Source organism: Mus caroli, unplaced genomic scaffold, assembly GCF_978045245.1.
Source record: "Mus caroli unplaced genomic scaffold, Mus_caroli_1 scaffold_20, whole genome shotgun sequence".
NCBI classification, from domain to species: domain Eukaryota; kingdom Metazoa; phylum Chordata; class Mammalia; order Rodentia; family Muridae; genus Mus; species Mus caroli.
Window position 1 is genome coordinate 7,237,590 of NW_028227275.1, and position 17,837 is coordinate 7,255,426.

The 17,837-nt window shown below is 38.9% G+C and overlaps 1 protein-coding gene across 4 annotated transcripts in view; it reads right to left on the reverse strand.

Annotated features, from left to right (window-relative positions):
- Positions 1-8,021: 8,021 nt before the first annotated feature.
- Shoc2 (SHOC2 leucine rich repeat scaffold protein) overlaps positions 8,022-17,837 on the reverse strand; it is an 85,331-nt gene continuing 75,515 nt past the window's right edge. For all 4 annotated transcript variants that reach the window (XM_021151661.3, XM_021151659.3, XM_085834251.1 and 1 more), the window contains exons 5-9: positions 15,355-15,543; positions 14,006-14,128; positions 12,212-12,349; positions 11,802-11,919; positions 8,022-10,701 (exon numbers count right to left, since the gene is read on the reverse strand). In XM_021151661.3, the coding sequence (XP_021007320.1) occupies positions 10,493-10,701; positions 11,802-11,919; positions 12,212-12,349; positions 14,006-14,128; positions 15,355-15,543 (777 nt within the window). In that variant the 3' untranslated portion in view covers positions 8,022-10,492. The remainder of the gene's footprint in view (positions 10,702-11,801; positions 11,920-12,211; positions 12,350-14,005; positions 14,129-15,354; positions 15,544-17,837) is intronic.

Genomic DNA, 17,837 nt, shown 5'->3' on the forward strand with positions numbered 1-17,837 from the left:
TCCTTTATAAGGGTTGCCAAGGTCATAGTCTCTTTGCAGCAATAAAACTCCTAGACAAAGATCCTCTCATTCTTTTGTTGTTGCTGTTGTTTTTTCCCTAAAAGAAATATTTAAATCAACAGAGGTATTCTAATTGTGTCAACTAGATGATTGACAAAAAGTGAACACTGCTTAAGGTAAACAATCTCAATCTGTCTTCAAGTTACAGCTGGTTCCAGTGTCAGACAAGACCCAAATGTGCCTTGGCATCTCGGCTACTGCTATAGCTTGAATACAAAGTGTTCCACACAGGCTTTTGTGTTGACAGTTTGCTCCCGGGCTGGTCACACTATTTTGAGAGGTTGTGACAATGTAAAGAAGTGAGAGCCTTGGCTGAAGGCAGGAAGTCACTGGGGGCATGCCTTTTGCTGCGGTTAGAAAGCAGCATGTCTCCCACAGGCCCATGTGTTTGCCCACTTGGCCTCCGTTGACAGCAATGTTTAGGGAGTTGTGGGTCCTTTAAGAGGCGGAGCTTCATTGCAGTAAGTGAGTCTCGGGATGGAGGAGGGAGGACTCACTAGAGGGAGACCCGCACCTTCTCTGAGCTTTCACTTAACTTCCCCATCATCCTGAGCTGATGCCTTTAGCATCCTGTGATTATTGAAAGTTGATAAGGAGGCGGAAGGAAAGGGGCCTCTTCCTGGGGTGTTTCATAGAGCCGTCTTCATCTGCTCTCATGTCACGCCGTGATACCAGATCTCTGTGGCTTGTTCACAAGCTTCAACAATAAGCCCTGCCTCTGACCTTGTCTTTCCTGGCCTGGAAACTGGAGCCAGGTGGTTTCCTATCTGTGAAAGCCTCCAGCCAAGACCAGGAAGATATCAATGGGTGCCAGGATCAACTCTACTCCAAGGATGCCAAGGAAGGTTGGGCTCTCTGCAAACTCTTGGCTGCAACCTTAGTCTACCTAACGTGTTGTGCCTTGGCTAAAACTGTGACCCTATCTTTGCCTACCTCAGGGTCCTGGGACATTCCTCACAGATAAGTGCCTGCCCCACCCAACCACCTAAGGAATAACGTTCTGCTTTGTCCAGACACACAAGGAAAAGCAACTCCAGAACTGGCTATGGTGAGCAATGGCTATTTGTTCTTGCACTTGACACGTGAGATAAGGCACCGGCCCGTGGGTACAAAGGAGACATTTGTCACCAACAGTAATAACTCTTAAGCTAACATTCCATTAATCTAATTAGGTAAAGTGAATCACCCTTCATGTTTGCTTAAAGAAACCATGGAGACAATATGCCTGAAACACAGGGAAAGACAGAAGGGGGAACAGAGACGTGGGGGGGGGGGGGGAAGGGAGGAGAGAGGGAGAGAATATGAATCTGGCTATGACTATTACTAAAATGATCTTTTCCCATTCTCCTCAGTCCACAGCACCAAGAACAGCCCTTCCTTGCTCAGGAGCCCCTGCCTAAAAGGTCCTGAGAGGCACTTCAAGTGAGCCATTGATAATTTGGACTTGGGAGTAAAAAGGCAGAAGTTCTGGCCCTGCTTCTGCCATTTAATAATTGTATTTATTTGACTTTGCTGAGCCCTAGTTTCCACATGTGGAAAAAAGGAAATAGTTGTATACAGCACACACACGCTTTTAAATAGAGATTAAATGTGTGAATGCATAGACAATATTCAGCTTAGAGTTTGGCTTAATGGCTGCAAAATATACATTGCATATTGTTTTGTTTGTCTAGCAACACTTTCTCCTTTATTAATCTGAATATCAATGCAAATAGATCATAGGATCTGACAGTCTTAGCCATGGAGTTAATAAACCAAACCAGCGCTAGAAATCTGAAGTAAAGCAAAAATAAGTAGCATTAATGGGCTTAACACAGTGGGTTTACATTGCTGTAGCATTTGTGTGAAAGGTAAGAGTGTGTATAACAGGTGATGTTCATATTCAAGGAGATGCGCATGGCTCCTTACCCCAGAGAAGACTTACAACACTGGTAAAATCCAGAGAAGCGGTGACATTGGGCTTGGCAGGGAAAGCCTCACAGCAGGTCATCTGCACCATAAAGTCTGTAACAGATGGAAATTAGGAATCACCTCTTTTGGAGGCCACTCAAAAGTTGACAGTTGTGCCTGGATCTGGAATCCGGTGTGGACTAGACTCTAGGAGTGGCTGGCAGAGGGAAAGAGGGGAACCCAGCCATTAAAGCTGAGGTAACTTAAGCTGGAAAAAAAAAAAGACGTCAACACTTCCAAGGGGTGTTCTTCTACAACTACGCTAACTCTACCTGAAATAGAACAGTAAATGGCTTGATTGAGATCTGGTTCCATCCAGGGGACAGAGATAGATTTTGGACCAGGTGGATGCAGCATTTCATAGTGTCTCAAAGGGGCGGAGACATCCTCTTGGCCCTCCTGTCCTCATTTTCTCTCGTTTCCCCCTTCCCTCCCCAAAGGAAGGAGATGAAGCAAAAGCACAGGCTAATAAATATAAGGAGCCAGCCAGTTCTCAACATGTCTGGGGAGAAAGTCACCATATGTCTGTCCCAGCTCTCTGTCCGGTTTTACAGCTGTGAGGCAGAGCAGTGGGTCCCTTCTTTCTCTTCCTCAGACTGAGTGACTCCACAGCCCACACAGCTACTACCCTCTCTACTCTTCCAGTTGGTTTCCACTCTGTCCAATCAGAACACTTGGCGAAAATAACTGATGCAAAAGCTTTAATTAATAGTAAAGCCATATTGAGCATCTCAATGAGTCAGGTCCACTGATGGAAATCACACACAAAAAGCGTACTTCGGTCTGTCTTGAGGACTCTTTTGGATACTCAAGATATAACCAAGTTTTTATAAAGAGCAAAGAGTAGTGGGGCACACACATTTAATCCTAGAACTCCGGCTAGGGCAGGCTAACCTAAAGTCAAACCCAGCCTTGTCTACATAGTGAAGAAGAGGAGGAGGAAGAGGAGGAAGAGGAGGAGGAGGTAGAGGAGGAAGAGGAAGATTTCCAGCAAATGATGGTACTTTTAAGATCAGATTTCAAGACGTTTTTATCCAATCATGTGGAAATAAGAAACAAAATAGAAAAAATTTTAAAAGATGCACCTCCCCCTGCAACTGAAACATTCAATGAAGCAAATATATCATCACAGCCTGCCTCCCTCCCTCCCTCTCACCAGACGTTCAAGTGAAAAACTAAGCATTATAACTAAAACATCCAGAAAACACAAAAGGCAACAACCTAAACAGTAAACCTTGGTAGACGGGTTAAAAAGAAAAGACAAAATTAAAGAAACCCACATGCGAGGTCTTTCCCCTTCACCCCCAGATCCTGCCCCCTGGGTCTTAGGCTGGAATTCAGCAGTAGGTGTGAGCAACTGAAAAACATGCAGAAACTCCATTCTTCTTTGCAGAGAAAAAAAAAATTGTGACAATTTATGGATTCTTTTCCTTTGGTGTTATACCTAAAACTCTATTGCCAGACCCAGTTCCTCTAGGCTCACTTTCTGTCTTTCAGTGTTGTTAGAGCTGGGTCTCTTGCACTCCATACAGAGCTAGGAACTTAAGACTTTTACATCTTATGTTTGTGTATATAGTTCATTCTAGATTTTAGGACTTGAATTTGTTAGATACACAGGCAGATAGGCAATGTTAGATAGATAGATAGATAGATAGATAGATAGATAGATAGATAGACAGACAGACAGATAGACAGATGAATGAACAGACAGATGGAAAGACAGATGATATAGTCATATTCCCATACCCCTGGAAAGGCCATCATTGCTGTCTTTGCTCCTTTAGGAAATGGGCTGTTGAAAGTTACCATAAAGATAAAAAATTTTATCAAGTGTTTTTGTTTTGTGTTGATATGATCATGTGACATTTTTCCCCTTAACCTGTTGGTGTAATGTATAATGTTGAAACAGCCTTCTGTATTTGGCATAAACAATGCTTGGTCACTCTTATACATTCTCAGATAAAATTTGCTAATATTTTAATAAGGATCTTTGCATTAATGTTCTGAGAAGATATTTGTATGGAATCTTTCATTGTAAGGACTTTGGCTGGGTTTAATATTGGGATAATTCTGACCCCAAAAGAGAGTGCACCCACCTTCTTCTATCTTCTAGAAGGAACTGTAGAGAGCTGGCTGTATAAACCATTTAAAGATAAATGTATTTTTTAAAACTTTTAATTCTACTAAATTTAAGTACAGGCTCAGCTTCTTAAATAGAACTGGTGGGGTTGTTTTGCTTTTTTTTTTTTTTTTTAAGTGTAAAATTTGGCACATTTTATCTTTCAAAGAATTGGCCCATTTTGTTTTAGCTACCAAGTTTAGGGGCATGGAGATTTTTATAGTATCCATTGTCCTTTTATCCATAAAAGCTGTTGTGAGATCCTTGCCTTCATTTGTGATAAGAATTGGTAAGGCAGTGGAAGCCATAAGCCTGGCTAGAAGCTTAGAAGCTTATGGGTTTACTAATATTTTCAAATAACTTGGTTTTCTTTCATTCATTTTCTCTACTGCCTTTTAGTTTTGTATTTCACTGATGTCTACCCTCTTCCTTCTTTGGATTGTTCTACATTTGCTCTTTTTAAAGGTGTTTGTTTATTTATTTATTTATTTATTTGGTTTAAAACTTTATTTTATTTTAGATCATATATATCACAAGATGTTCTCAATGCTCCTCTGGGCTCTGCTTTCACCATTTCAAACATTTTGACAAGTTTGTACTTTTGATTTTCACTTAGCGCAAAGTTTATAAAGGAAATTCAAATTACATGGGTCCAAACATAAAATAATTTCTAATAGATGGGTGAATAGTAAACCAACCCTGACCTGACATACTTGTTTTTGCTTTAGATATTTTGATAGCCTGCTCTTAGTCACAGGCTGCACTGAGACTGCATCTCTGATATTGTCCCTTTACCTCCTTCTACGTCTACTGTCAATGCAGCTGACCAGCATTCATCAGCTTTAGCATACATAGTATAGATACTGGTCACTTTCCCGTTGTTGTAACAAACCACAGCCAAAAACTGGCTTACAGAAGATTTTATTTTGGCTCCCAGCTTCAGAGGCAGAGTCCATTCTGGTAGGAAGAGCCTTGGCAGCTGGGTCAGATAGCTGAAAGATCACATTTTTCAACCAGAAAGACCAAACTGGAAGTGGGTTGTCCACTATCGCTTCCCAAGATGTACAACAGAAAGTACCTATGACCTAGATTTCCCAAAGGATGGAGATATATTTTTCAAACTTAGGATATAAGAGAACAAAGAAATACAGGATTAAGTTAAGCATCCTACAAAAGACAACAATTATTAATTTATGTTTAGCCATGTTCTGGGTCCTGGAAAAAAAAAATGCAATCAGGCGGCAACATCGCCACTCCTTCACTCCGCTGGACTCTGCAGCCATCCAGAACTACTGCCGAGAAGCCCCTTTCTTGAAGGTTGTACTCACAGCTTGAAAACAACCTCTTCCAAAGCTGGAAGTTTAGAAAGGAAGACATGTGAGTGGCACCTGGGTCCTACATGCAATGTGAGAGACAAGACTGCTCTGAGAGTCTCACTGTCTTCTGTACTTCCTATTTACCTGAGACCCTCTAAAGTCACTTCCCAAATTAAAATAAGTTTAGTAATTAAAAAAAAAAAGCTTCATAAACACAAGTAGCTGCAGATAGTGTATAAATGACATCGAGCAGACTTGAGCCCTCCATGAACCCTCACTGTTAGCTTAGCCAGGCCCTACTGTTGAAATCAGCACCCTCCTGTTTAACCGATTTCAGCCAGAGCTGGGCAGGTGTTACGGTTTAGCAAGGGAAGAGACACAGTGGAGTAACAACGCTGCTTACAGGGCCAGATGCTGCCCCTTCATCTCAGCAGCGTGTAATGTAGGTGTGTAGCCCATTCCCTTCCCTAGAAACTCCCTCATCTTGAAAGTAACACAGTCAGATTCACTTAAAAAACAGGAAAAAATAATAATTTATGACTCAACACACAACCGAGTCTTTAAAAATGAATATTTAAAAAGCCTAAACAGGGTAAGATTTTAAATGTTTCAGAAAACTAATAAGTCATACTCAAAAAGCTTGTGAGAATGAAATACTACAAATTATCAAAAACCAACCAACCAAAAAACCCTCATGAACAAGTAGCAGTGAGAGAGAGAGCCATTAAATTCCTTTAGATAATTAGGTACAAAGAAACTCACTACATTAAACTTGAAGGCAGCCTATTCATATGCAGTATCTTGCAATGCCAGTTTTAAAGGCTAGCAGTCAGTCACTACACGGTATCCAAAAGCACTCCACAGGCCCTCCAGCTGGTGACCTTATTTTGAGGGCTAATGAGCTTACAGAAGTAGGCCATCCACCTCTAGTTCTGGCTTTCTCTCCTTCCAGGCCCACTATGACCACACTCAGAGCGTGTTTGTCCTGCCTTCCATACCACATGACGTCAATCTCTCTGAAACAGAACCAGAAGAAACTTTTCCTCTCATTTCCATCAAATAATTTGTTGTAGTAACAAGAAAATACACAAAATTGATACCAGCTAGGCATCTGGAACTTTGGTTTGGGAAGGAACATGGAAGAGGACAGTGACAACAGCTACAGCCTTAGTGTCAGTTATCAAGTGGCAGTTCTGGTGAGAATTCACATGAGCAGACAGCTTAACAGCACATGGGGGAAAAAGATGGGGATGGGTGCTGGAGGCCATTCATGTTACATCTTCATGGACAATTTGGCTATGCTTTATATGCTGAAATTCCAAGTGTAGTTGGATTTAAAAGTACTGGACTAATGGGAAATCTCAACACAGTTTAACATCTAGGCTAACACGATTCCTGCTTGCAGCCTTTACCCAGGTTTACAATGACAGGTGAAAGGAAAACCATCAGAGGATTTGAACCATGGAGTTTGGGGAGGAAAGCAGTTGTTGATGCATCCACTGTGAACTTGAGAGATTCAGCATGGTTACAGAGAAGCCAGGCACTGAGCAATAGGACAGAGGCCATGCGGGCAAGGCCTCATCCACTGAAAACTCCAGGGTGTCACAACTATTTTAAGGATGCTTGGTTTAAGAAAACAACAAAAAGGCTAATATTTCACCTCCCAATATTTCACTAAAAGGCCACAGAGTTGACACTTCCCCAAGGTTCAGCCAAACCAGCAGACACCAGGCCACTGCAGCTACAGCGGAATGGAACATGTTTACTTCTTGAGTGGCAACTTTACTTTTAAAGATTTGGGGGGCATCAAGATCCCAATACATCACCCAGACTATTCTTGACCTTGAAATCATCCTGCACCAGCCTTGAGTTCGAACCATGTCGAGTCGAGTATCCATTTCTCCTCTCCCTCTCTCTGCCTTATTTTTATTTAAGATTTATTTTATGTGTATGAGTTGCTGTAGCTGTCTTCAGACACACCAGATCCCATTACAGATGGTTGCTGGGAATTGAACTCAAGACCTCTTAGGACCTCTGCAAGAGCAGTCAGTGCTCTTAACCATTAAACCATCTCCAAACCATTTCTTCTTCCTTGTCGATGTCCTCCTCTCCTCCTCCTCCTCCTCCGATGATGATGATGAAGATGATGATGTAGTTATTTTTGTTTGTATTATTCGGGTGGAAGTACTGGGGTTGAATGAAGACCTTGTGAATGCTAGGCTACATCTCACATTTAGCTATAATCCAGCCCAGAATCTGTTCACTTTAAATGGTGCAGACTACAAAATGTTAACTAGAAACTTGTAGTTCAAGCTTTCAGAATCCATTCCAACTGCATTCCCCATCGTTTGCATAAGTATGAATTAACGTTTATGTTGCCTGTCTCTCCAAGAGTTTCTATCTCTACTTTTTTCATCTCTGAATTGGCATCCCTCCTTTCTGTGTAAGATTTTAATTAAACTCCTACAGAAGAAAACCTTTGATGTTTCCATTTTACTGATTAACAACCCAAAACTTACATGTTTAAGATAACAATCTATAATTCTTACTTTACTAATCAAATCTTATGGAGAGTCTCAACATTATTTATTTATTTTTTTTTAAAGGCAACTTTTAAATATGGCGATTAGTATCACTGGCATCTCATGAGGAAACTCACTCGGTCGTAGTCGGTCATCACCCTTATTCAGGTACTAAGTACCCTGACTTCACAAGGAATCTTCCTCCTAACTGGAGTCCATTTTGGTTTTTAGTAGAAATGGTAACGAAACTTAGAAAATCTTCCAAGACAGCATGAATCAAAAAGATCTAGAGTTTACATCCTGAAAAGGTTGACAATACCATATCTCTATGGACTTTAGGAGAAGGCTGATAACACAATATGTATTTGTGTGTTAGTTTTATGTGTAAGATCATGAACATTTCCTACCCCTGTTGTAGAATAACCTAAATAAATGTAAGGAAACCAAACTTAAACACTTTTCATATATTTTCATTTTGAGAAACCATGTTTTTACAAGAAAAGACACTAGACCGCTACGTCGCAAGTTTAAGTTCTATGATCTTAATATCAAAACAAGAGTACGAGATTGTTTTTAAAACACCACACACACAAGCTCTAGGTAGAACTGTAATAAATTCCTTTTATAAACAAAATCTTAACTGAAAAGCCACAGTAGATGGAAAAGGAGAAAGGCTATTACTTTGTAAAATCCAGTGAACATCTACAATAGTTTTACAGCACATTTAGGTATTCTAGGGTTTTATATCTTTACCTGCCTTCCATTTCTTAGTTGTTCCTTACAAATTTGAACAATTATGAACACAGATTTGACCTCAAACCCAGTCTTGAGTTTGAGTGCCAGGAAAAGCAAAAATCCAAATGTTTATCTTGATATTACAGTTTTAATTTTTAAAAACAGTTTAGGACAAAATACTTAAAAATGGGGGTGGGGGGTGCACAAAAGAACAAGCAGCAATATTTCCTTATGTATAATAGTCATTCATTGTATGGAAGGTGTGTTTCAGGATTGTATCGAGGATGCGCCTGTTCTGGGGGTGGGGGAGTTCTCAATAATTAAATTGACTTAAGACAAACACTACCAAAAATAAGAATGCTACATAAGGGGTACACATTTACAGTGGATATTCATAAAGGCAGAAAAGCAAAAGAAAACATTATCAAAGAGTCCATGCACGTCCTACATAACTGCCACGGAACTCCCAATGGTGTCAATGCAATGTGCCATTCTCCGTAGCTGTACTACCACCACTACCCAAGGAGCGACGAGACTGAAGGTAACAGGACTGAACTGAGTTGTTTGAAGCCAGGGCCCCGCGGATGGGGAAAGTGCATTTAGTTCAGCAGCAATACAGCACAGTGTGAAGATATTGTGCTTAGACACAGATACCCCCGAACAGACAGATGGACAAGGCGAGCCTAGATATAAAACCATAGTACACTGTTACCTGAACTTGAAACGCACATGTACTGCAGTCTTTCGAGAGACACTCATCTCAATGTACAAGTGAAGGGAGAGGTCTTTAACGTTACCTATTGTAGTTTATGACATAATAAATACATATCTATATGGCATTGTATATACATATATAGAATGTGTGTTTATGTGTTATTTATTTCCTTGCCAAATTTCTGTTAAATTTTTGTGGATCTGCAACTTTCAGGAATGGGAATGAAAAGAAGAGAAGAGAAGAGAAGAGAAGAGAAGAGAAGAGAAGAGAAGAGAAGAGAAGAGAAGAGAAGAGAAGAGAAGAGAAGAAAAAAGAAAAGGAAAACCTTTCACCACAGATTTCTGCTCCCACACAGTGAAACATACTTATTCTAGGAAACGTTCCAGTACCCCCGCCCCAAAGATTCACTTCAGATATTTGCTTTACAGTTCACTGGAAAAATAAAACTAATGGAAATTCTGATTTCTAAATGTATATTTTCTGTTTGCCAGCTGTTTCAACAAAGTATCTTTTAATATTTAAACTGATGAAAATTCTTTAACAGAATATAAACTCTGTGATTAAAACAGAGCAAATCAAATTAATCCAGTGATTCACTCCGATTGTAAACAATATATAAAATTTAAATTTCAAATTTCAAAATAAGTTAAAGAAAAATTCTACCTTCAGGGTCTATGCTGTTATAAAGATATGACAATTTTAAGGGGAAATGTATATATGAAAAGATGCAACAAAATTTTTGGCCCACATTTTCCTAAGAGAAACATATATTTAACTATACTATTTTGTCCCTTAAATTTAATGATTTCATAATTTGTTGGAAGATTTTTAAACAAACTGGCATATCAGATTACACAACAGAAAAATCAAACTTAGCAAAGAAAACTTATATAAGCTTTTTTTTTTCTTTACAGAATTAAAAAAATCTAAATGGCTATGATTCCTCTATTAGCAGAAACACATAATGCAGTCTTTATAAATCTGCCATAGATCAATATCCACACAGATACAGATACAGATATGAAAGATTAATGGCAGTCTATTTTTGAACAGTGTGTGGGACCAGCAGTTTCTATCAGACCATGGCACGATACGGACCCTGCATCTTTAAGAACTGAATGATGAACGAAGGCCCTCCAGCAACAATTTGAGGTGGGAGGTGACTGAGTGGACAGTTCTCAATACTCATGATTGACAGCTTGCTGCAGAGAGCAAGCTCAAAGGGGAGGCTGTGAAGGTTGGGGTTGTCGTTCAGATACAGTTCTTCTAGGTTTTCCAGTGTACCTGTTTAGGAAGGGAAAAAATAATTACTACTCTTTAACTCTGACAAGTGTGGATTTTAAGCTGCAGCACATTGAAATCAACTAGAAAAACGTTTGGAAAATTGTATAAGGTCACTTTCTATACCAGTGAAATCACAATGGTTTTGAAGCTTAAGCTTTTTTTGGAAACACTCCATTCTCAGAGGTTCCGCTGGGACAGTCAGGAGTTCACATACAGATTTTTGAACCTTTATTTTAAAAGTCAAAACACAGTCTCCTTGCCAACGACACTAGGAAGGCAGTAAGCCAATAGCTAGTGGGACAGCTGGGTCTCCATGTAGACTGTTTAATCTCAGGAAAGCCTATACAAAGTAAGTTACTGTCCTCACTTACAAATGGGACATTAGAGCTGAAAGTCGCAATCCAAAGCAACAAAGATGGCTAAGACCCAATTTTTAAATTGTCTACACTTTCAAAAACATTCTTTACTTCATTCAAAAACATTTCTTTACTTCTTTACAGAACCGGGCATTACAGAAAGCAGACCATAATCATAGAATTACTAATTTAGAAACTATTCAATTAACGTGCACTGCCAAAATTCAAAGTAGCTCTATTAATTATATAAATAATAGATATAAATACATTTGGAAAAATTCTAAAAGTAAACTTAGGCATTGGTAGTAGTCAAGTACTGCTAACCCAAAAGCCCGCCAAGAAATGTTCCTTTGGAAGCCATGCAGAGTGGCCGATGCCTCAAGTGCCAGCACTGCCACTATAAACAAGACCTGAGCGAGAGGACAAAGGAACCACAAGTGTCCTCTCAACACACACACTGCCAACTTAATTCAGGCCCACGGCACTGTTCAGTTTGGAAGAACAGTAAATAATTTTGAAAAAAATAAACATTTGTTTATAAATTGAGATTTATTAAGCCTATGGACAACATTCTAAACCATTCTCAAATACAGCATTAATTTTAACAACTCATGAGTAAAACTACTGCTCTCCATTAAAAGCCCTGAGCTTGCTTTAACTGCACTGCAAAGCAGTGTATTTTCAAACCCATCTGTTTGACAGCACGGGCTCAGCCAGCAGTGTGCGGCACCCACAGGCTCCTACCAATTTCCTCAGGGAGGTGAGTCAGCAGGTTCTCTCCGAGACCAAGGTGCGTGAGGTTGGTAAGGTGGCCGATGCCTCTGGGAAGCGTGCTCAACTGGTTGTTTGTCAAGACTAATTTCTAAAAGATTAACAAAACAAAGAAGTTACACATGCATTTTCTTCAACTGCTGTGTCCTTAAACTGATGGATCTAATGAGTGCAGTAAATCGAGTCAGCTGAGCTGAGTAAGACTTGCTTGTTATTTGTCAGGAGGACAAACGCAGACAGTCTAGTTCATGTTCATGTAAGGACAGTAAGACACACCTCCTTATTTCACGAATTCTATTAAAATCTAAAGACAAACTGCACTTGGAATGGTCTCTACGAACTTTCGTCACACGATCTGAAGCCCCTGGACTGGAGAGCCTGACCTGCAGATCCTTGAGATACGCGATCTCATTGGGCAAGGACTCCAGCTTGTTCTCCTCCAGGTCCAACTCTCGTAACTTTCTAAGGTTTCCAAGGCCGTGGGGAAGTTTCTTTAGAAGGTTGTTGGATAATATCAGAACCTAAGTAGAAATGATTAACAACACTTTGTGACTCAAAAAAATCATAATATATGATATTATGTGGATTCAAGTTTATTAAGCAATGATAATTTCCAAAAATGAGTATTAAATATGTTATAACTTATATAACATTTTAAAACTAACAGTTACTACAAAAAATTTTTAATTCAGTTACTTAAAAACTAATGAAACCAAGAAATAATTTACTTTTAACTAAATGTTAAAAAGGAAAACTATGTGCCTTAAGATTAAAATATTTTGACAGGAAAAAATTATAAGTAATTATAAATTAATAAGGCCTGATTATTAATGAGAACCTGATTATTCAAAATTCCTTAAAATATTCACTTAAGGAAGGCAAGCAACTGACTTACAACTGTCTAGATCTTTAGACATCTCATTTCAATGCTCCTAAAACTCCTAAAGGGCTGAAAAGAGAGAGCTGAGGAAGCTAAAGTCCTTTGTCTCAGAGAAGGCACCGTTCAGCATCGAAGTGGGGAGGCAGCACTGGGAACCGAGACGGAGGAAGAGTGGTAAATTGGAAGATGGCATGATCTGGCCAAACAACCTTTCACAGGGTCGCATATCAGATACCCTACATCTCAGATATTTTTAATATTACAACTCATAACAGTAGCAAAATTATAGTTATGAAGTACCAATGAAAATAATTTTATGGTTGGAGGTCACCATGAGAAATTAAAGAGTCACAGTATTAGGAAGGTTAGAACTACCACATTATGATATAGTAAAATATAATTATTAAAAGTTCTTAAAAAATTTAAAATACCATATTTACTATCTTAGTAAGCTATTCATTAAAGATAAAAACTTCACTAATCAATTCAGTGGCAGTCATTCTTGAATAAAGATGGATCTTTAATTATAGAAAAAAGGGCTTTTTTAAAAGAAAAAAAAAATGGAATGTTCCAGGCAAGACTCTAGGATTATACGCAGAGCTAGAAATATGGACAGCACATTACCAACACACAGGGGAGGGATAGAATTAGGTCAAAGCCATGCAATAAAAAGCCCTGAATGTCAATCTGAAGGATCCATAATTATTGACAATGTCATGTTTCCTAAAAGGAATTAAGGGAAACTGTTTTAAAGGTGCTGAATTTTAGATACCTTTCTCTTCAGAGATACAGCATTTAAATCTCGAAGCTTGTGAGGTGGAGATGGTTCAGCGCAGTCAAACACTTCACTATCCTAAATAGGGCTGTGCCTCTAATGCAGTCTAGTTGTGACCTTTGCTCACTATGATCTTTACCCAATAGAAACTGCTGACATTAACACAAAGCTTATAAGGTAGCTTGCGGGGTTCTGAGGCATCCTAAGACATGATACCCAAAATGATCCTGTAAGCCCCACGCACCTCAGACCAGGTAACTGACTTCCTGGAATGCTGGGAGCTGTAGTTCTTTTCATGGGAAAGAGCAGTGGCTTATGAGTTTTCCTCCATGAAAACCTCTACAGTGTGCTGTGTTTCAGGGACACTCCGCTGGGAAATTCCAGGGAATGGTCCTGACCAAAACCCATCTCTTAGTCAGTATTTAATATTTAATAAAGCTTGCTTCAAATTTGGCCCAAATGGTAGGGTTGTTTTTCCTCTGGCCTATCTCAGGATTTAAAGCACTCAGCCTCTGCACTCACCTCGAGAGAAGCGAGGCCAGACACGTCCTCTGGGATCTTTGTGAGCTGATTAGTCGCTAAGTTCAACTCTACCATACTGGTCCACGTTCCAAAATCCAACGGAAGTGATGTTAACTGATTGTCCTGGCAAACATAAGAAGCATCCCAGGTAGACCGATAGACACAAACACACCATTTATGTTTCCCTTCGCAAACAAAATACTTAAACAGAACATCTTAGTCTCATTTTTTATTATCTAAATAAAAGAAGAAAACAGGAACAAAATGTACCAAAACAAACCTCCTGAACAACAAAAACCTCCTGAACTTCCTAGGTTTTAATTCATTAGGGTTTTATTTTTAGGCACCTGTTATCACATGAACAGACTAAGAAATTTTATGTGGGTTTAAAGATTTTCTTGATTTTAATCCTTTTACTTATATGCATCCATCCAATGAGTTATCATGACAAAGTATAGAAACAAAGAAATCACAGATTAGACTGCTAAGGGTCACAATTATGGTAAAGGTTTGAAGACAAAAGGGTGCAGTACGCTATGACAGAACACTCCACCTGGATCTGAAGAAACCTAGGTTTTCTGGATTCCTACCCTGATGCAGTCAAGATTAGATATGTTTCATTTCCCTTAGCTTCTATAATTTAGTTCACTACAAATTAAATCACAAGACTAATAATTTTCCATTTATTTTTCTCCCTTCACAGTAAATTTCATTAATAATGTGAACGCTGCTCACAGTAGTGCATATGGACAGGCAAAGAACCTGAGAGTAACTCATCAGGCATCCGACAGCCAGAGAGCAATGCAATCTTAAAAGCTCAGCTCACTGTAATTACATTACACCTTAGAATTTAACATAATAGCCAGCATATTTAAGGTAGCTTAAACATGTGTAGGGAGGTATTTTTGCATACTTTATCTTTTACTTAACAAACTGAGAATACTGCAAAAGATATTTAACACTGTCTTAGTCTAAGGCATCAATTTTGGTGGTTTCATATTATTCCATTAGATATATTACTTTAAAAAATTAAACTTCTGGCGTAAGTTGGCATTTATGAGGGATTATGGTTATACAATATATATCCTTACAGTTGCATTTCTACATACATCCATAATTGTTCTTTGAGGACAAACTGCTAAGGGTATGCTCAGTTTGAAGACATCAGTTATCTACTGAGATCTTAAGGATGCTCTAGCATCTTTTAGATTTCATCAGCAAGGTATTACCTCCTTTTCCTATGTAGAATAGAATAACATAAATGAGAATCACAGCATGTACACACACACACACACCACACCACACCACACCACACCACACCACACCACACACACACACCAGATGCTTACCTTCATATTCAGCTTACTTAACACTTTAGCTCTGGAAAAAATGCCAAATGGGATTTTGTTGATTCGATTGTGTTCCATGTTGAGGGAATAAATGGTGGAAAACTGAGATGGACCTCCCACTGGATATAACTGGAAGCAATTTCTAGCTAAGGTCAAGCTATTCAATTTTACAAGACTGGATAAAAGACTCTGTAAAAACAAAATAAGTATAAGATTCAGAAGTGAACCAATACTCACTTTAAACAAAGCAGTGGCCTTCTAGGGAGTAATGATAGCCTGGTCAGGGTGTTCTGTGACTATCTTCAGAGACAATCGTTAAACACCATTTAGAGTTTATAGCAAACAATAGCCGATACCAAATTAAATAGAGAAAAACTCAAAGCAATTGCACTAAAATAAGGAACAAGACAAGGTTGTCCACTCTCAGCTACCTATTCAATATAGGACTTAAAAGTTTTAGCTAGAGCAATAAGATATCTGAAGAGATCAAGGAGATTCAAATTGGAAACAAAGAAGTCAAGTTATCTTCATTTGTAGATGATACAATAGTATACATGCTGGAATCTAAAAATTCCACTAGGCAACTTCTACAGCTGATAAACATTTTTAGCAACATGGGTAAATACAAGATGAACTCACAAAAATTAGTAGCCCTCCTGTATACAAATGACAAGTGGACTGAGAAAGAAATAAGAGAAACAACACCTTTCACAATAGCCCTCAATAATATAAAATATCTTAGGGTAACTCTAACCAAGCACACAAAGACTTGTATGAAAAAAACCTCAATTCTCTGAAGAAAGAAACTGAAGATATCAGAAGATGGAAAGGTCTTCCATGCTCATGAATCAGTAGAAATCAACATAGTAAAATGACCATCCTACCAAAAGCAACCTACAGATTCAATGCAATTCCCATCAAAATTCCAACACAATTCTTTACAGTCCTTGAAGGGACAATTTCCAAGTTCATGTGGAAAAACAAAAAACCCTGAATAGCTAAAACTATCTTGTACAACAAAAGACCAGTCGGAGGTCTCACCAGTCCTAATTTCAGGTTGAACCACAGAGCTATAGTAACAGAAATCACACAAGGTTGGAATACAAATAGATACATTAATCAGTGGCATAGAACTGAAGACCCAGATATGAATCCACACACCTATGGACACCTGATTTTTGGTAAAGAAGGCAAAAACACACACTGGAAAGAAAAAAAAAAAAGACAGCATCTTCAACAAATGGTGCTAGTCAAAACTGGATGTCTACATGTAGAAGAATGGAAATAGATTCATATTTATCACTCTGCACAAAACTTAAGGCCCAGTGGATCAAAGACCTCAACATAAAACCAGATATACTGAACCAGACAGAAGAGTAAGTGGAGAACTCACTGGCACAGGAGAAGACTTCCTGAAGACAACAGCTCAGGCTCTAAGATCAACATTGATAAATGGGACCTCAAGAAACTGAAAAGCTTCTGTAAGACAAAGGACACCATCAATTGGACAAAGCAACAACCTACATATTGGGAAAAGATTTTTACCAACTCCACATCTGATAGAGGACTAATACCCAAAATGTATAAAGAACTCACAAAACTACGTATCAAAAAGCCAAATAACCCCATTAAAAATGGGATACAAATCTGAACAAAGAATTCTCAGAGGAAATGCAAGTGGCTATGAAACACTTGAAATGTTCAACATCCTTAGCCATCAGCAAAATACAAATCAAAAACCTAATGTGGAGATTCTTACACCAGTCAGAATGGCTAAAATCAACAACACAACTGACAGCTCATGTTGGTGATGATGAGGAATTAAGGGGAACACCTACCCATTGTTGATGGGAACGAAAACTTATACAACCACCATGGAAATCAAAAGTCTTCCCTCTCAAAGGCAGGAACTGATCTATCTCAAGATCCAGCTATATCACTCTTGAGTGTGTGTATGTGTGTGTACACACACACAGGATGCTCCATCAACTACAGAGACACTTGTCCAACCACTTTCATAGCATTTTTATTTGTGACAACTAGAAACTGAAACAACCTAGATAAAGGTTTCTCAACAGAAGAATGGATTTAAAAAAAAGTGGTACATTTACACAATGAGTGTTACTCAATTGTTGTTTTTGTTTTGTTTTGTTTTGTTTTTAAAAAAAGGACATCATAAAATCTGCAGGCAAAAGGGATGGAACTAGGAAAAGTATTTTAAGTGAGGTGACCCAGGTCCAGGAAGATTACTACAGTGTGTGTTCACAGATACTGGAGTGTCAGCTATCAAATAAATGGTAACAAACCTACAACCCATAGAGCCAGAAAGGTTAGGTGCAGAGGAAAGTCTGGGTACACATGAATCCCCCTGATGGGGGGGGAAGAATAGATTTAATGGGAGAACTGGAGGCAGCCTGGGATGAGAACTGGAGGGGAGAGGAAGGGAGCTATGGCTGAGGGAGGGAATAAGGAAAGAAAGGTGG